The sequence below is a fragment of the Manihot esculenta genome, chromosome 9 (genome assembly GCF_001659605.2).
Source record: "Manihot esculenta cultivar AM560-2 chromosome 9, M.esculenta_v8, whole genome shotgun sequence".
Classification (NCBI taxonomy): Eukaryota; Viridiplantae; Streptophyta; class Magnoliopsida; order Malpighiales; family Euphorbiaceae; genus Manihot; species Manihot esculenta.
Window position 1 is genome coordinate 37,117,970 of NC_035169.2, and position 20,521 is coordinate 37,138,490.

Below are 20,521 nucleotides of genomic sequence, written 5' to 3' on the forward strand. Positions count from 1 at the left end.
TTTATCTGTTTGTTTCGAGTTAATTTTATAATTTAGCAAATAAGTCAAAATAATAATTGGGACTGTAGCGGTGAAAGTCTTGAATTCAAAATTTTATCTCATATTGCACAAATTTTAAATTTAAATAAAATATTAAGAGAAGTATTAATTCAAAGCTGATTAGAACAGTTTAAATAAAAATATATATTATATATACATATATATAATAAGAACAAGAGGAGTGGGTAAATAGGTTTTTGGGTTTTCTTTTTCTCTTTTCGTATCACATGTCCATGATATGTATCTGATGGTAGAAATCAGGAGGAATGGGCAGCAGAAACTTCACCTTTCTGACCAAGCTGGGGTTCCTCACTGGAAACATTTACAGGTGCATCTACTGTCACAGCAGGCGTATCCAACTTTGGTATTATGGGAGGTTTTATTCTTGGTGTGACAGTCATCTTCAACCCTTCTGTTGTGTGGATCGTTGCTCCTGTTGTCATCTTAACCTGCATATATATTGAAACGTTTAGATGCGTCTTCATACTGCATTATCAAGTTTATTTTACAGGGTTAAGCAACTTACTGGAGGTGCCCCAAGTGCCATTTGAAAGTTGAATCTCCGAACAAGCATAGCAACAGCGACAACACTCTGTAGATCAGCATGAGTGGTTAGGTAACACATATCCAAATGGTTTGATAAGAAGCATCATGCTTGCCAAGTTCAATTGTTAACAGCAACAAAATTACCTCAAATGATGCAAACATGTCCCCTACGCATTTTCGTGGTCCTCCACCGAATGGCAAGTAACTGAAATAAGGTTTTATTGCCGTTACTTATTTGGAAGAGGCATAAGTATTAAGTATCTAACAGCATGACTAACAATATAATAAAGTGAAGCTTTGTGCTTACGTTTCTGCAACTTGATAAAAAAATTAATGGCAGAATCATGAAGTATAAGCAGGTTAGTAATCACCCATTAACCAAAAAGTTGCTTACAACTAAGAGAGAACGTCTAAACATAATAAGCAAAACATTAGGCAACTTACCAGAAATTTTGGTTGGTCTCATTTGGATTGGGTCCATCTAAAGGCCATCTTTCAGGGTTGAACTTTTCTGCATCTTCCCATAGATGAGGACTTCGATGCAGGTTCCACACAGAAATAAATATATCTTCACCCCTGTAAATACCAGCATGATAGGGTTCATCATTTCCATCAATCAAAGTTCCTATTCGTTACTTCACCATGACATCTACCAAATAAGTAAATATATTGACAAGAAGTATATTTGGATAACCTTGTTATGGGGTACTTTCCAAGAACATCATTCTCTAGAGATCGTCGAATTAAAACAGGCGGTTGAGGATACAGCCTCAAAGACTGCAAAGAGATTGGAAATGAAGATATTACAACCATTGAACTGTTAAGATGTACTTGAAATACTATGGAAAACAGCAATGATTGCATTCTTACTTCATTAATTACTCGAGTTGTGTACTTGAGCTTCTTCATGTCTTCTATTGTCGGAAATCGATCTCCTAGAACAGAATCAACCTAAGAGAAATGTTATTAGAAACAGAAAACTTAATTACCAATGTTCTTTGCAATGCAGTATGAATGCATAAAACCTGTAAGTTACCTCACTTTGGAGCTTGGACAAGACACTCGGCTCCTGCCATTAGGAAGGAAAATAGTTTTAAAAACATTACTAAGCAGCTGCTATTCTAATATATGATTAATCTTCTATGAACATTAGTACGCATTTCAAGGTTAAAATGGTGTGAATTTTTTTAAGATATTTAGCATGAATGTGGAAATCACACACTAAAATTATTTGTATTTCCTAATTATTTGTATTTCCTACCAAGAGGAGATAGAATAAGGAAGAGAGAAGAGCTGTGGAGAGAAGAAGAAGAAGATGATGAGGGAAGATGAACATTCTGAAAAATTTGCATAAAATTGAGTAAAATATTGCTATATTGCTGAACCTTGACTCTGCATTACCTTGGACAACAGATAAAATGTCCATGTTAAAACTGCAGCTGACGTTTCATGTCCAGCTATGAGCATTGTCATCAAGTCATCACGAAGTTGCTTGCTAGAAACCTGCATATGGTTGTGAGAAACTTGCTTTTATTCAAACTACTAGCAAACACAATGGTCACTAAATACATACATCATCTCCTGATGCCAACAGGAAGTGAAGAATACTTGGATCTTGTTCGTTCATGTATTCCTCATGAAAATTTAGCTCTTCTTCATCTACCATTCTCTGCAAGATTGAATAGTTAAAAGAAGATGAAATGCGAACTTGAAACTATATAAGATGTTTATACTTTGCAAAATACACATTTATAAGAACTTAATCAACTTCTTTTCATGATCATGAACTCTCCTCCAATATTTTCTGCTAATTCCAATACATCTTTTGATGGAAAATTTGAATTTAAACTGATCACCTTCATGTGAAAGACACCATATCTGATACAAACACGGTGCCAAGAGTGAGCAAAGGGAGAGCAAGAAGCACGTGGATCGTATATTCAAGGAGGGCAAAGAAGAATCCAGAAACAGTGGGGCAGAGTTAGTTATAAGAAATGATGACATAGGTGCATAGGTGCAGAGATTGTTACATGTGCAGAGGTTGTTACATGGGTATATAGCTATAAATAGAATAAGACAAGGAAGGGAGGGTATCGAATGTTTTTTTCTTGATTCTTATAGATAGGAGCAGATCTCTGCTTGGGAGAGAGCCTGTCCTCCTTGTTAGTTCTGTTTGGCTTGTATTTATACTGAGGTTCGGAATACAAGTTACTTTTCTCCATCCCTCTCTTTAATCCAAGTCTATTCCTCTCCTCTCTTCTTTGCCTAATTCTTTTCTCTATCAATATCAGTGCAAGGTGGCAAAGAACATTATAGTTAGAGTAAGCGATATTTTACAGAGCGGGAAAGTTCTTGGTTTAGGAGAATTTAACTTAACAATCAAGAGTACAAACTTTTGTAATCAATCAGTTGTCTGAAACCATTCCTAGGACAGAACACTCAAATTAAGCCTTACAGATCTCATTCCAAATTGCCCTAGCTCACAGCTTCAAAGTAAGGCACACTTATATAGACTCAGTGCTCTCTTGTTTGTTGATGTGTTATGGATCTACACAGTGACATAAAGTATATGCCCATGGATCAAATTGATACATAAGGCAGAACAAGCATTTGCTCTAAAAAACATTGATAACCATACCTTGCATATTGCAATCAGCTCATCAAGTATCTCATTGATTAACTTGAGGGCCGCTGAAACTTTCCTTTGGCGTGGTGAAATGTCTTTCCAAACTGGGATCTCCCAGAAAGGAATTGGTGCAACACTTCGGTCTTCTGCTTCTCTGAGGACTGTGTAAACAGCCTGCTCTCGCCAACAAATAGACAAATAACTATGAAGCAACATACAAAAGCATAGCAAAACACTGACAGTAAGAAAAAGGGACATTAGAAAATTAGTCAATAAGAAAATAAAGTACCTCAACTATTCCAGTATCATTTGTAAGTGAATCAAACTCATAATTAAATACTGCCTTGCCAATGATATCTAGTGTCAAACGAGAGAAAAGTGATTCCATTTCTACATCCTCCCCATCAGATGCAGCTGCATCTAGCTTCTTGCAGAGCCTATCTGTTGCTTGTCCAAATAGTCTAATCATGGCCGCTACATACTACAGAAATGACATCAATGAAGCACGTAAGTTGATTTAAGAGATGTTTCAAAAGGACACTTTTGAGGCTTGCAAAAGGTAAGGCAGTCTCATTCACCACACGGCTGTTTCAAACTGAAACCAGCAAATCAATACAATAATGGTATTCTTCTTGTCCCAAAAATTGTTTAAGTTTCTAAGAAAACCTTTGTGGTGCCACTAAAAAATTCTGGGTTTGCACAAGACATTTGTAAACTTCATTCTTTTGTTGTTGTTGTTTTTTTTTTTTGGACATTTCTTATAATGTTAAAAATAAGGGAGTTATAGAAATTGTGAGTACTGTAAGAAAGTTGCAGTATTTTGGGAGTCATGATAGAGAGTTCTATTCTTGTGATTCTATAATTCTCATGAAAGAAAAATGGAAGACATCAAGAAGGCAAAGGATAAAGATTAAATTATTGCAGGAGTGAAAATATGCACCAATGCTGTTCGTAGCATTGCTAAGTTGCTGCACAAATCGTATATCATAGTCCTCATCTCAAATTTCCTTGTCAAAAGTAAGCAAGCATAGTCATTTTCAAGTTGAGCCTATTGTGCCACACAATTTCAAAACAATTGTAGGAAACAATAAGTCAGCAAAGCAGGTTTTGATTCAATGGAGTAACAGTTGTGTTCAAGATTCACATGAAAAGATGTCTCCTTCATTCCCGGCCAGTTTCTTACTTCCATTCTTGAGGATAAGAACGATTTTGAAGCGAGGGGCAATGGCATGACTAAGGATAGCCTATCCGGACGGAGATACTCACCAGGCATGAGGGACTGGGAGATGCCAATTGCTTAGTTAGTTGATTCTGTTTAGAAGTTACTAGTGATTGCATAAAGCATAAATATTTTACTGGAGTCATCACAGAATCAATTAATGAAGATTTTCATTTTCTCTGCTTTATCTCTCACTTTCCCTCACTTTCCTTTCTTTCTCACTGCCCGACATGTTGGTCGAGTAACCACAATCTTGATTTAACATTATGTTTAGGGGTTTCCAAATGTCTAGCCACTCATATATGCCAGTGACTTGAGGTGTTGCAAAAGGCTTTTTCTTCCTTCCACATTTTGCCTCATTAAGGTGTTCAAATTTGTATGATGTCTCAATAATCCAGTACGAGCCTTTCTTATTCTCTTTCTTATCTTTTTGCTAAAAGTTCCAAAATTTTTTAAGATATGATGTATTTCCTCAATTTATCATTCTTAAAACTTCAGTCTTGGTAGGGTGTAAATTTTGCCTATTTATTATACATTCTTTCTGATGAAATTGGAGTTAATTATGCTGAATTGTAGATATTTCTTTCCTTTTTACAATATTGATAGATTCCGTAATTTTTAGGAAGAAAAGCTCTTAATTGAAAGTTTTAGGCAGAAATCAGAGGAGCACTCACAAAGGCAGACCTCGGGCAAGACAGACCTCGAACAAGACAAAACTTGGGCACGGCTTGTGAAATATCACGAGATTTCCAAATCTGATTGAAGAAACCAATTCGGGAAGAAACGATTTTAGAAAGAATGGAAATTTTGGATTGTCACTTTTTATTTTAAAGAGATTTTCTTTTATTCCTCTTTAATTTTAGGATAACTTTTTTAGGAAAAGGTTCTTGAATTAGAGAGTGAGTTTTTGGAGTGAGAATTTTAGAGTTGCAATATGAGTTTCAGTAGTTAATCTTCTTTCATAGTTAGGAAACTTTCGAGGTGTAAATTCATAAAAATTATGAGATCGATCAATCTTAGTTCTCCTTCTTATTTCTGATTTCTATATTTTTTTTATTCTTAAGATTATTATTTATTTAGTTGATATGACCAATTGTTTAATTGCATAAATAATATATAGTCATTCAGATTCATTAAGTCTGTATCTCTTATAAATATTATGAAATAATTTATTCTGATTTCAGAGCCGCTGTTGACTTGAAGGACAATTTATTCTGATAGGCCGTAAGATCGTAAGGTCATCAGAACGTATCGATTGAAGACAGGCGGTCATAAAGTTGTGTGGTCGATCATTAGTTCATTAGCGAAGTTTTCAAGTCATCGGTCATTATTCATATTCTTCCGTACCATTCTCACAAAAAATGTGAGAATAGTAGTTAATCCGTTCTACGTGAATTCAACCCTGCTTATTATATAATTATATCTGCAATTCATAATTGTTGAAAACAATAGGATTTATTTTTTTTGAATTTGACACATGCTAGTAGGCCTTATTATAACAAATACAGATAACATAATGCCAAGGCACATGCTTTGCACTAGGAAGTGCTGAAAGACAGATAAATTAGCACATGCAAAACCATCTCATCTCAAAATTTTCAATCCTATGAATGGGTAAATCAGTGAATACACATTACCTTCTGATGCAATGCTGGGACTATAGCACGTCGCCGAACACGCCATACTTCTCCATCAGCTGGGATGAGTCCTTTCCCCATGACAAAATCCAGAATTTCTGCCAAGATACCCTGCAGGTTGAGTAAAACGGTCCTTAAAGCCAAATGCTTTGCAAATACAATGACAAGGGAAAAGAACATCAATTAAATAGGCAAACTTTTACCTTTGAGTAAGCTTTTGAATTGTCCTTCAATATATGTTTGGCAATAGAAGGATCAGAAACAATTAAAAAGGACTGCAAACAAGAAGAAGAAATGTTTAAACAAAAACCTGCAATTCTTGGAACACCTTCAGAGTAATCAAACATATCTAATTGCAGACAAGATAACAGTAAACAGACCTTAGGTCCGAAAGTCAATCTAAAAATTCCACCATATGTGAGGTAAAGCTCATACAAGGGTATGAAGAATGCCTCACTCCTAATGGCACTAATTGCTCCTTTTGCTTCAGGAATCTTTGAATAATCTTCACCAGCATCAACCCATTTGAATAAAAATTCCAAAATCTCATTTGGAACACCAATTTTTGACAATCCATTCTTCAATATAGATGGAAAACTTGTTTATAAAAGACACAAAAGCCAAAACAAATAGTTAATACCAAAAACAGAAGATAAACAACTCCCCAGAAAAGAAAAAAGGCAGCATACCCAGAATTCTTTACAGTGAACTCCCCAGAAGCAATCCTAGCAGACAATTCGGCACGTCGTTTCTCTTCAAGAATTTTCTCTACACCCTTAATTCCACCTTCCGATGACTCAGGCTCTCTTCCATTCGAAGAAGCACAAGAAATAACAGAAAATTTACACTTCCCTGAACAAGAGTGGAAGACGATCACTATTTTATATCAAAGTAACAAACTTTTCCACAGATTAACTAAAAGCAACAAATACCCGACATACCATTTTGGATTGAAGGGGATAAACATGGGTTTATGGGTTTAAATTTTTTGAGTTGAAGTTTGCTTTGGAAAGAGCAGAGCTGGTGCCGAGAAGAGATGGATGGAGGGACATGTAGGAGAGAAAAATTGGCAGCCATTAGCCGCTGCCCACTTGGTTTTGGAGAACTGAATGAAAAATCCAAGACTTAAAGCGATTATCTCAACAGTGAAAAGAGGGAAAGTGGTTTATGTGTTTGTTTTAGCTACAGACGTACATGATAATGCTGCCTCCAATCAGCTCGGCGGTCACTATTAGACTATTAAAGCCTGCGCGAACCGCTAAAAAACAGATTTTGGAATCTTTCCAAGCGCTTGTTCTGTAGCTAACTACTAAGTACTAATTAGCTTTGTGGTAGAAAGATAACCCACCATTGTTTTTTAATTTTTCCATAAATATTATAAAGCTAGGCTCAGAATATAATCAAATATTTATTCTATTTTTTTGCCAAATAAAATTTTCACCTCTCTCCATTATTCATCTTCAGTATATATAATGATGATAATTAATATTTTCTATATTAAATGAAACTGATTAGTATTATTATTACCATTAAATTTTCTTAATTTCCTAATACTTAACATAAAATTTTAAATAAAATTAATGTATATATATAACTGGTGAATTATAATTGTAAAAAATATACATTGTCATTCAATAATAATATAATATGTAATAAAACTCATCTCTCTTATTAACACCGTCTATCAATATTTTAGAGCATTCATAAATTTGAGTAATTTATCCTTTAATTAAGATAGGAGATTACCCACAATCTAAAGTCTTCCAAAAAGGGAAAAAGGAAAAAAAGAAACATAGGAGGAGATTACCCACAATCTAAAGTCTTCCAACTTTTCATGGCTATTTCCATTCTAATTTCCACATCACGAGCAATAGCAGCAGGGACTTTATATGCACAATTCACATCCAAAAACAAAAGAAAATTGCGGCTTTCCAAAGGATCCTTCAAATGCTAAGGTCCAAAACTGAACTAAGCAAATAAAGAGGCCATAAACAACAAACATGTTTTATTCCAGTCCCAACACCTCACGATATATTGTAGGGTATAAGTTAGTAACTAATAAGAACTTTAAAACGAAATGCAAACAAATGGAATTGACCCAAAAGGCTTAAAAGAGCAACACAACCAACACTAACTCCTATAGTGAAGAGGAACCGGAGCCAAGGGATTTCCAGAGCTTGACCCACTCCGACATGGCCTCAGCAGCACGAGAAAAAACAGGATCTATTGGTCCCAACTGTTGCTTCACTGCATTTGCGATCTCAACCACACAGTCTTCTGCTGTGGCTGCTGTTTGAGGCAGCCTCACTGACTGAAAGAAAGGGACTACTTCCTCCATCAGTTTCATCCCTTCCCACTCTTTTTTCAAGCTCTCTATGGCATTTCCTCTATCTTTTCTCCACACATAAGGCAAGCCACTTTTCACACCCAGCCCAAGGTGATCGCATACGACCTTAACACACATTCCACTCCATATATCTTCCATTGTTTCCCATCTCAACTTTCCTTCCCCAGCTAGCCTCAAAGCCGGCAACAAAGTAGGGCCTACTAATTCACGATTAAAAGCAATATTGATTCCACTGATGGGCATCATGGCTCTTGCCGGAACTGTCATCACTGCATCAACATATCGAGAATTCCTCTGTCCTGGCTTCAGGGCTTGGGTAGGTGCATCAAGGTCAGCTAAATTAAGCCATAGTCCGCATGACAAAGCACATGTAACCCCATTTCGAAGGCTAAATGGGTATCCACGAACAAAATCTGCCCCCTCACGATAAGGGTCATATAGTGTATTAAAGAATAAAGGGGTGGCTGGAGTTGTCAGGTTCACAATATGCTGCTCCACAGCATCTACTAAGAAACCTTTTTCATCCTTGGCAGGGATGCAGTCATCATCAATTGAAACAATGTATTTTTTATGAGATATGAGAAACCCAAAATACCTGCATGAATATCCAGAGAAGAGAACAGAAGTGGAAGAGCCCACTACCTGATCCATATGAGATTTAGTATAGACATCTATATTAAATCCTTCTGGTATCTTGAGTTCTTCATTCAGATCAGGGTCTTTGACAATTATCAAGTGGAACTGAGAGAATATCGATCTCCATTCATTCATGAATTGTGTCAGGTCTGAGTTGAGGGCCCCTATAACAATATCTACATCACTGTCCTTGATGTTAACTACTGACATATTTCTGAACTTTAAGAACAAATAATTCAATCCAAGAATTTGTTTAGCCTCCTAAAAGCAATTGCTGCTCGGCTCAAAATAAAATTGACTGTGCTCGCAGAATTATTTTCTTAGAATTTCTCTGAGCATCCTATCAAGAGAAAAGCAACATGTCAAAAGAAAACGAACTGGAGCTTAGTTCAAAAATTCCTCAACAATAGGAACAAAATTTTCAAATATCACTTACTGGTAGGAAGGACAGGGGTGAGGACATGCTGGATATTAAGTGCCTGGATAACTGAAAGGATTTCATCTTTGCCAGTTGCCATGAACAGATTCAAAACTTTCTCATTCAGCTTTCCAGCTTTCAAAGTTCTCTACTCAACAATCAACATGAAAAATCAATGATACTACAAGGACACATTACTAGACCCAAGAAAAAAAAAAGGTAATGGTCATTAGAAGTAAGAATGAGACTAAGAGTATACATTAAAGTGCATCAGATTTGTATATATTTCAGTGCTAAATCAAGGAGTCTTAATCCTTCTGTTGAGGCAAAAATCTTCAGCTTATGTTAGAATAAAAGAAAAGGACAGTCAAGACAATGACAAATGGTACAACTATGTGGTCAACAGGCAAATAGATATAAAAACTATAAAAGGACCATCTCCAAAACAAACTATACAAGGCAAACTGCTTTTTGATTATCAATGTCCAAGGCATTGGCACCATCACCTACCCCAGCACCCTCCCTTCCAAAATACTCCTATCAAGTGCACCTAAGGCAACATGAGTAACAAGTGAAGGACATCAAACCTCTAATTAACCAAATAAAATGTAACAGTATGTGTGGCCCAGTGATACTAGCTTACCAAATGAACAGGACTTTGAGTCCCTAAAGTTCCAGAATAACATTGCACTAGTGTTTGAGAAATTGCAGCAACCAAAAACAAATATAAGTGCTCATTAGCTGAGAGATGATTTATCCAAATAAAGATAAGGTAAGAAATGAAATTTTAGATAATGAAGGGAGAAAGAAGAGTCTATACAAGATTCTAAATACCAGTTGAATTCATATAGGCTGTTATGAGCAGGAAAGCAAACAAACATATATTGGCAGCAGAGAAAATATGCATGCACTTACTTCAACAGAATTGAAACATAAACAAATTTTCAACTGGTGTTAGCTTGAAGAAAATCAAAGGAATTAAATATTAGTTTTTTTCCAAAATAAAAATTAGAGTTCTAATTGAACTACTAATATAAACTGTCACCTAATTCGATGATTCTGCATCCAAACATGATGCTTTGACAAACAGTTTAAGAACATATCACATAATCCAACTAGCTAGCCAAATAAGTAGAAATTTTGCACATGATGACAAAAATTTTATGAGAATCTAATAAAACAAATATAGATTTTGAGAATCTAGGCCATGGATCTAAAGCTCAGATTATACATCTAGTCGTTTATAATTCCTGATGTCATTTGTTATTTCAAGTAAAAAAGCATCACAGCTAAAAAAAGTAATCAATATATTATTATCAAAAGTAGAAGCATACCCATTCGGCCATTCCCTTCCCCCAAAAAAAAAAGGTTCACAGCTTCAATAATCCAGAAAAACAAACATCAAATCCAACATTCAAAAGAAACCCATTAAATAAATTAAAAAAGGGAAGAGATTTTCCCCATAACCATAATCACAAAGCAACCCAGATCAATAAAACAAAGAGAAAAAGAAAAGGGTTCAGAAAAATTAAAGGTACCAGGAAGAGATCGAGGAGGATGTGCTCAGGGAGGGGGTAGAGATCAGAGAAGTGAGGAAGATGAAGAACAGCAGTGTCTATAGCTAGGGATAACAACGACGGCGGGGTTCTCATTCACACACAAATCTAACACACTCACACACACACATATATATATATAACAATCAGTGTGAGCTTAAGAGCTAGATCATCGTCTGTGGCCTTTCTCTCTCTTCTGGAAAAAAATGAGAGATTAGCGAAGAGAGAGAAGGAATTGGTCCAAGCTTTGTTCCGAGGTTCGCGGTCGCTGCAGGCAACTGTAAACTCCGTCCACAGCGCTGATTAGTAATAGGATAATGCCTTTATTTTTACACGTATTTTGTGTTGACCTCTATAATTTATGTCCTTCCTTCTCCTTCAGAATTTTCTTTTTACTTGGTTCAAAAACAGTAATTTTGTAATTTAAATATACTTATTCAATAAAATTTCTGGATATATTTTGTAAATTTATTTTTTAGTTGGATAATATTATATTTTTAATATCTATTAATTGTAAATTTTTTATATTTAAATAAATTTTAACATGTTAATAAATTATTTATAAATATAAATAAATAATATTATAATAATAATTGCTAGCTATAATTTCTATTTTTCATATAATAAATATAAAATATATATACATAAAAATTATATTTTATTTTATTTTATTTTATTAATGATCAGATTTTTTAAAAAAACATCTTACATATATTAAGTAATAATTTATTTTTTGACGTAGATTTTAATAATAAATAGATAATATAATATATATTATTGTTTGTCATTTTATATATAAATACTATATAAAATTTAATAATTAAAAATATTTAACAGAGATAAAATTTTAATTAATACATTATTTATTATTTTATATTGTTTATGAGTAGCCAATCTGATCAAACTCCAAGTAATCAATTATATCAATGCTTATGCTTGTTCCTCTTTGAATTAAGCTCGTGAATGAAAGAAACATGTTGTATTCATGCATTTAAATAGAATTTATGGTCAATAAAATCATATACATAATTTTTATATTTTTTTCATTGGATTTCCATTCAAATTTCAAATTTAATACTTTTAATGTTTTTATCATTAAATTAAAATTTAGACGATATTTATATTTTTTAAGTCTAAATATAAATGAAACAGTTTCTTGTGCAAATATAAATGGAGAACTTTATCCAAATACATACTATTTTATTAACCAAATAAAATTTTGAAAAATTTATATTTTTAATTAAAATTTAAAAATTATATGATAATTTTAATTAAAAATTTTGAATTTCAAATATGGATTATTTTTAAATTTTAAAAAAAATTGTTTGTTCCATTTAATATCTCATATTTATATAAATTTAAATTAATCGAGTCGGTAATTATCTACACCAACAAAAAAAATCAAAGATTACATCATACCCTACTATTCAATAATAACTCATGGTTCCTTAGACAGCTTGGTTCCTTCCTCTGGAAGAAGACGACCCCTTCATGCTTAAGTTGACGACTGCAACAGCGAAAGTATCCATCCTTTTTACTGGAATCCACATTACAATTTCCTCCTTCCCACTTTTTTTTTTTTTTCCTGAAAATTTCTCCTATTCTGCAGTAAATCTTCCACTCTCCTATAAATTTTTTCTTCCTACTTCATTTGAACTCCATCCCACTCATTCAACTACGCATTTCTCTCTCTCATTTCTCTCCCTTGGCTTTTCTTTTAGTTCTTATATTCAACACCAAAACCAGAATTTCTCTTTTTCTTACACATCCCCAGAAAATGAAATCTTTGCCAAATGGCCAAGCAACTGTAGAATATGAAGAGGATTCACTTGCTTCGGCTAATAAAAAAGAAGATGCAAGTATTAAAATACATGCACCCATCGTGTCATCTTACAATGATCATATTCGTCCACTTCTTGATGCAGTTGATCAGCTTAGGAACCTCAAGATCATGAAAGAAGGTATACAGCTCCCCACCATCGTTGTTGTTGGGGATCAATCTTCCGGAAAATCGAGTGTTCTTGAATCGCTAGCCGGTATCGACCTTCCCCGTGGCCAGGGCATTTGCACCAGAGTTCCCCTTGTAATGAGGCTGCAACACCACCCATCTCCCACACCGGAGCTCTTCCTGGAGTTCAGTGGCAAAATAGTAGCCACTGATGAAGCTCACGTCGCAGATGCTATTAATATTGCCACTGATGAGATTGCAGGAGATGGAAAGGGCATATCCAACACTCCATTAACTCTGGTAGTGAAAAAGAAAGGTGTTCCTGATCTTACTATGGTTGATCTCCCAGGAATCACTAGAGTTCCTGTTCATGGTCAGCCGGAGAATATCTACGAGCAGATTGCAGGTATTATCATGGAGTATATAAGGCCTGAAGAGAGTATTATTCTGAATGTTTTGTCTGCAACTGTGGATTTTCCTACTTGTGAATCCATTAGGATGTCACAGCAAGTGGACAAGACTGGTGAGAGAACTCTTGCTGTGGTCACCAAGTCTGATAAGGCACCTGAAGGGCTGCTTGAGAAAGTTACTGCAGATGATGTGAATATAGGCCTGGGTTATGTCTGTGTGAGGAATCGAATTGGTGATGAATCTTACGAGGAGGCGCGAGAGGAAGAAGCTAAATTGTTCAAAAATCATCATCTTCTCTCCAGGATTGATAAATCTATGGTGGGTATTCCAGTTCTGGCTCAAAAACTGACTCAAATTCAAGCAACTATCATAGCCAGGTGCTTGCCAGATATAGTGAGAAAGATTAATGACAGGCTGAACGCAAGCATTTCAGAGCTGAATAGGATGCCTAAGACCCTTTCTTCAACTGCTGAAGCCATGACAGCTTTCATGGGCATTGTTGGATCAGCGAAAGAGTCTCTCAGGAAAATCCTTATCAGAGGAGAGTTTGACGAGTACCTTGATGATTATAATATGCATTGTACTGCTAGATTGGGTGAAATGCTCAACCTTTACTCAGATGAACTTCATAAATGCTCTGAAAGTGACCCTAGAAGGAACTTCCTGGTGGAGGAGATACGTATTCTGGAGGAATCCAGAGGGATTGAACTGCCAAATTTCCTTCCTCGCGCTGCCTTCCTGAGCATTCTGCAGAGAAAAGTTGAGGGGATAGCAAGAATGCCTATCGATTTCATTGAAAAAGTATGGGCTTACATTGAAAGTGTGGTAGTGTCTGTTTTGATGCATCACGCCGAGAATTACCACCATCTTCAGTTATCTGCCAGACGAGCAGGCCATAATCTTATATCAAAAATGAAAGAGCAGTCTATTAACTGGATTTCAGAAATCGTTCAAATGGAGAAGATGACAGATTACACTTGCAGTCCTGAATACATGAGTGAATGGAACAAGCTCATGGGCCAACTGGATACATTTAGGAATAGAATCCTGTCACAAGGGCATCCTAAGGCAGAGATTGCAGGTATTGGAGAGGTTGAAGTTGGGAATATCAGAGCAAGTCAGAATGTTCTGCACCAAGCTTTTGACCTGAGGATGAGAATGACCGCTTACTGGAAGATTGTATTGAGGAGATTGGTTGATTATATGGCTCTGCATTTGCAGTACAGTGTTCAAAATCTTGTCAACAAAGAGATGGAAAAAGAGATCATTAGCGAGTTGATGAGTAGTCATGAAGGTGCAGTAGAAAAAATGCTGGAGGAATCGCCGTCGGTTGCTGGTAAACGTGAGAAGCTGAACGTGAGCATCAAGTTGCTTGGAGAGTCCAAGAAAATCTTGGGAAATATCATGGATAAAATTGCTACTTATAATGATTAGAGTAGAGCCAGACTTCATCCTTCTTTCGTGTGTCCTGGGTTTAATACTTGAAAATAGAAGCTGTTTTTTAGGGGAAGGATTTAAGCTTTGAATTTTAACCCCGAGGCTCCATATGAAATCTTCCTGTGTTTGGGAAGTGCTGATGGTTTGATGCTTTTAGTTGATTTGCTATGTGAAATAATGAAAGATGTTAGCCTTGTATGCTTTCAAATGTAAGGTTCTATTCTTGAGATGCATGATATTCTGTTTTCACATTGATTTTTCTTTTTGTGCCTGTAAAAAACTTAATGATAAGAATTTGACATTGAGCACTAAAGCCACTGGGATCTGGTGAGTCTTTATCATTACCAGTAATGGTAATTGCTTAGAATTTGGTTTTAAAGAGTTACATTTATGAGTTCAGTCCCAACCAAATTCTAAGAATGTGACTGAATGTGATTTTTTCTGTTAGGATCCATCTCAATATACTATGGATCAAAGTATATTTTGTTCACTCCGGATTGGCTCATTAAGAGTAAAATACTCCCCTCCATCCGCAGCTTCGTTTCTTCCGGTGTTGGTTGGTCGGTAAAAAACCTTTTGTTCTTACTCTTGGCTTAAAATTACTATGTTGTTTGCCGGCTTAATTGCTTTAGGAAACTTACATCACTTCATCTTCATCATTATATAGGAAATCTAAATAATTCCTTGATGCAACACATAATTATATGTGAGATATTAATGGAAACAATTCCAGCACATCATGCACAGATTCGTTCCCCTGTCAGCTTAATCATGACTCCTTCATTCATTTGTTCCTTGCTTAGAATTTGCCTCTTTTTTTCAACTTTTTATTTTTCAGTACATGCTTGGATCTTGCACATGGCAAAGAGATACATAATTTCTTTTTATCGTTTGGCTTTTTAGAAATGCTAATATAGCAACAAAGTAGAAGTACTATTTTAGTAGGCGATTGGTTGTTTAATAGGTTTAGCTGTTAGCCAACAGTTAAAAAGATCTCTCTACTCTAAACAGTACTGTTTGGATTAAATCAAAATGTTAAATACTATATTACCGAACAGGGCGGATTCACAGGATAAGTCTCATATATCCTCACGGATGCACATCAAGTTCTAAAACGATTTTCTCAAACTTGGGAAAAGCATATCTGAATTTGCATCTGCTGTGGTGATCCGATATGGCCTCATTTCCTTGATTCTTTATTCTTTACTTCTTTGTTTTGTTTCCTTCTGAATGCTACCTTTGAATTGAGTGGATTTCATAAACCCCATTTTCAGAAACCCCAACAAAGATCCAAAATATGCAGGCTCAAAACTATACTCGACCAGAACAATAAATCCAGTAGAGAATAAACTTAAGCAAGAAGGAGATCTCACCAACAGAGCCTAAAGGCTACAAAACAAACTGAAGAACCAGAGCCTACCATTAAGGATCTCTTACCTAGATTCGCAGTTCAACCGTGCTAAAGGAGAAACAAAAACAATGGGCAGCAAGAAAGCAAGGACCCAGATCTAAACCTCATGACTGGATTTCACTTCCAATATTGGGTCAACGACGATGACCAATGGGCAGCAAGAAAGCAAGGTACATGAGCTACGAGGACTTCGCCGAAATTGGTGGGGGAGGATTCGTTGGTCGTACTCCTATAGGACGGCCGATGGACAAGAGGGGCATAAAAGTCCAAAAATATAAAGGCCAGGCATTTCTGCTAAAAATGGGCGCAGGTGGTAGCAGAGGTAGCTGGCTGATGCCCAGACAGTTGGCTGGGCATGATAGGCCTAGGGAAGGCTCACGCCAACCTCATTTGCCAACTGGGACTGCTTGGCGTGCAGTGGTGTAAGGTGCTGCAGCCATATGCCTGCGAAGCACCTAAACAAGGTTCGATTGGTGCGAGGTGCGAGGCGCGAGGCACACGTGCAGAGCAGGTGCGTGCAGGGAGCACAGGCGGACGCACACGAGAGCGGCTGTGGAGCGAATGCTGGTAGGCCTACGGAGCTATGCAAGATGAGGTTCATTCCTGCGAGCTACAATAAGGCGGTCTATGGCGATGAGAAGTGGTGGGAGGTGCGCGAAACTTCCAAAAGGACTTGAAATATGTGAAAACTCACCAGTGAGGTTCAGTTGGCGGCAAAAAATTCTAGATTAGCTCTGAATTGGTCAGAATCACCCAAAACAGTCGGGGGTAGTCTAAAACTTTTTGAAAACCTGCTTGACAGCAGTTTTACTCCCGTCAAGAGGGTTCCACCTGCACTTTTTTCAGCATATTCATAATTCTCCTGAAAGTGTAAAATTATAGTTAGCCCCTTCAAATTCTAGAAGTCTATTTTTAGCCACATGTTGAAGGCTCCATGCCTGTAAATAGGAGTGATGAGTCCTTATAAGAGTCTACATAAAGTTTGTTTTATTCCTTTGTAAATTTCCACATTATTAATAGAATATTTTAGCTATTATTTGCTAACTCTTTGACTTGTTTTTACTTAGCTTAAGCAACACAACTCTTTTATCTTGGGTGGTATTCTTTGAGGGAGAAGTTGACTAGTATAATAGGAGTGAGTTTACTAGTGTTGCACGAATGCTTTGTGTATGAAAAACATTCTGCTCGTGACACAAGAAAGTTAGACAAACTAACAGCTAAGAGAAAAATTTAAATGTGCAATTATTGAGAAGAGATAATATCATTGGTGTTTAAGGATCACCATTTTCAACCTAGTGCCTGGTATCGATCCCAAGAGATGCCTATCATAGAAAAACATAGTCCCCCTCGACCAACATCATCCCTCCATCAGAAAACAGTAGAAACCTTCAAATTTTATCCATGCATCTCTTCCTACAACGCAAAAATCCCAACCAACACAATTAATAGAGAAAATACAAAAGAAGAAAGTTTGTTTATACCTCACATCCGGATAGGAAAAACCTGCTCTCTGACTAGAAAGGAAGGATTTCGCTCAAGGAGCATTTCATTAGATCCTCGGTTATAGTATTTATATAATATATATATTAAATAATAAAATCATTAAATATTGTTAAACTATTAAAAATAAATATATAAAATATTAATAGCTTATTTATTGTAGGCCATTAATTATTAATTTCCTAATACTATCTCAGTCGCGGCCTGTAGTTTTAGAAAAAAATTTTCTTAAATTATCCATCATTTTAAAAATTTCAAGATAATATTAATTATTACTCACTCTTTTTTATAATTTTTATTCATTTTTCAATTATTTTAAAATTATTATCCACTTTCTTTTTTTTATATTATAAAAAAATATAAATTGACTATTATAATTTTATTTTATTTTATTTTATTTTTAAAAAACTTTTCAAAACATCTTTTAACATTTAATAAAATTTAATATCTTTAAAATAAATACAATTAAAAAATTAATTAAAAAAATTATCTTACTTTAATATATAAAAAAATAAAATTAATAAAAATTATAGAATGAAAGAAGTATTTTTTATATATACACTTACTAATTTTTAAGTAATTTAATATTAATATGTAAAAAAATATGATAATTCAAAGGGTATTTTTAAATAAATTATTATAATTATTTTTAAAATTAAAGTTATGAATTTATTTTATTGATTTGGATGTATAAATTTTAAATAACAATTATTGTGAGGCGAAGGGTAGTATTTATTTAATAAATTAAATAAACATATTCAATATCTACAGTCAACATTGTTATTAATATATATTAATGTGTCGCAGAATAAATTAAAGTGGCATATAACTTAAACGTGTTAAAAAAATATGATAGAATAATAAAATCTAAATTATGTTGAATACTGTACTTAAAAATTATTTTACAATCTTATAAGATTAAACATATTTTTTTTAAATTTTAATTTTTAAATTAGAATAATAAGAATTTATTTCTAATTTATAACTCAGCGAAAATATGAAGAAAAAAATGAATAAAGTATAAAATATAAGTGACTTATTTTTGTGAAGATATAGACTATTTATAATGAAAAAAATAGCCGTAATAAACTGTTATAAAAATCTTGAAATAATATAATCAACAATAAAAAAAATCATAAAAATTTAGTGTATATATTTTAAATCTAATGTCTTTTAAATTATGAATCAGATCTAAATTAATAAGACTTAACACACAACGTAATTGATAATTAGTGTGCTAATAGGCCATACACACATCTGATAGTTCATAAGCACTCTATAAATTATGTTGCAAGCGGCCTCACTCCACACTTATATAAGTGATATCTATACTGCAATTTATAGACCACGGAGATATAAATATCATTAAGAGCTTTTAACTCATTAACTCATTGTCATTTCTCACCACTATAAAAAGGGATAATGTTAAATAATATTAGCAGAACTAACAAGTTATTTGTTATTATCCATATGAACCTTTTTTATGAGATATTCGATGATTGAATTCCAGTTTTAGATTGGCTAAGTCCCATTCCATTCGATATTTCATTTATTAACTTTTTTCTTCAAAGATTTAGTAGATGATTGACCAAATCCACTTATGACTCTACATAATTAATGAATATAATTTCATTTATGAGCAGTTGCCTTACTATATTATATCTTAAATGAATATGTCTATTTTTATTATTGAAAATTTTATTTTTTACAATAGTTATTGTGGTTTGGAATCACAATACACACGAATGATATTGATTTTATTCTCAATAAGTATTTGCTGAGAAATTTTGTAGCCACTCAAACTTTATTATTATCTAATTTCAGAATAATAAATTATGATTCCATGATGATTTTGACAATAATAATTGATTTTCAAATAATTATACTACCATCTAGATTAAATACATAATTACCAGTGGATTTTATATCATTTGAATTTAAATTTCAATTAATATCATTATATTATTCTAATGCAATGGGACATCTACTATATAGAATAACATAATTAATGATACATTTCAAAAGTAGTCTAATGACCATGATTAGATTGTGTGTAAATTTGCTTAGTCTACACAGCATAAACTATATCGAGTCTAAAAAATTATTTAAATGCAATAATTTTCTACTAATATGTGCATATCTAAATTGAATAATAATATCATCTCTATTATTCTTTGAAAATTAGCATTATATGGAGTATTTACTATATTGACATTTAAATATCTAAACTTCTTTACTCTTATAATATAATTATATTATCTTTTCAATTTTAATATCCAAATCATATTTGCTTTTTTTTATATATATATTTTATATCAAATTTATAAATAAAAAAATATTTACATACTATATTAACTTGTGTTAAATATAATTATATCATTTACATGTAACAAGTAACCACTCAATCACCATTTATAAACTCTATAAATATGTAATTATTAATTCCAATAGAAAAAATAATAACCCTAATCAAAATTTTGTTAAATTTCTCATATACAATTTAAGTGCTTGTTTTAAAGTATATAAAGATGAAGAATTTTGTAAACTTTATTTTATTATTTCCTTGAATTGTACAACATAAACTTTTTTTTCAAACCTCAAAAAAATAAAAATCCAATTTATGAATAAAATTTTATACAAAAAAACTAAAACAATTAAATTTGAACTTTGTTTTTCAGAATCAGGAGAATTAGTTTTAGCATAACACCCAACACTTTTAAATATTTTGCCTCAAATTTATAATTTTTTTCATAATTTATAAGAGTTTTATCAATTAAAAAATATACTTTC

At 33.8% G+C, this 20,521-nt stretch overlaps 3 protein-coding genes across 5 annotated transcripts; 1 reads left to right on the forward strand and 2 right to left on the reverse strand.

Annotated features, from left to right (window-relative positions):
* Window positions 1-79: 79 nt before the first annotated feature.
* LOC110623358 (protein LUTEIN DEFICIENT 5, chloroplastic) lies at window positions 80-7,273 on the reverse strand. Its single transcript, XM_021768268.2, has 16 exons — window positions 7,009-7,273; window positions 6,757-6,919; window positions 6,448-6,664; window positions 6,271-6,342; window positions 6,068-6,178; window positions 3,501-3,692; window positions 3,224-3,385; window positions 2,159-2,254; window positions 1,987-2,088; window positions 1,622-1,654; window positions 1,456-1,536; window positions 1,280-1,362; window positions 1,030-1,161; window positions 730-790; window positions 566-631; window positions 80-488 (listed from the first exon to the last, which is right to left on the reverse strand). The coding sequence occupies exons 1-16, from the start codon at window positions 7,142-7,144 to the stop codon at window positions 297-299; spliced, it is 1,899 nt and encodes a 632-aa protein (XP_021623960.1). The 5' UTR covers window positions 7,145-7,273; the 3' UTR covers window positions 80-296.
* Window positions 7,274-8,050: 777 nt separating this feature from the next.
* On the reverse strand, window positions 8,051-11,358 carry LOC110622750 (probable UDP-arabinopyranose mutase 5). Of its 3 annotated transcripts, none has more exons than XM_021767368.2 (3): window positions 11,007-11,358; window positions 9,487-9,616; window positions 8,051-9,250 (listed from the first exon to the last, which is right to left on the reverse strand). In XM_021767368.2, exons 1-3 carry the CDS (start codon window positions 11,118-11,120, stop codon window positions 8,205-8,207), a joined length of 1,290 nt encoding a protein of 429 aa, XP_021623060.1. In that variant the 5' UTR covers window positions 11,121-11,358; the 3' UTR covers window positions 8,051-8,204. The 3 variants fall into 3 exon arrangements, with proteins under 3 accessions (XP_021623060.1, XP_021623057.1, XP_021623058.1); XM_021767365.2 differs by having other exon boundaries at window positions 8,051-9,390; window positions 11,007-11,356; XM_021767366.2 differs by lacking the exon at window positions 11,007-11,358 and adding an exon at window positions 9,728-10,164 and having other exon boundaries at window positions 8,051-9,390.
* A 1,239-nt stretch (window positions 11,359-12,597) lies between these two features.
* Window positions 12,598-15,069, forward strand: LOC110622181 (dynamin-related protein 4C). Its single transcript, XM_021766603.2, has one exon. It carries the CDS (start codon window positions 12,802-12,804, stop codon window positions 14,815-14,817), a length of 2,016 nt encoding a protein of 671 aa, XP_021622295.1. The 5' UTR covers window positions 12,598-12,801; the 3' UTR covers window positions 14,818-15,069.
* The last annotated feature ends 5,452 nt before the right edge of the window (window positions 15,070-20,521 follow it).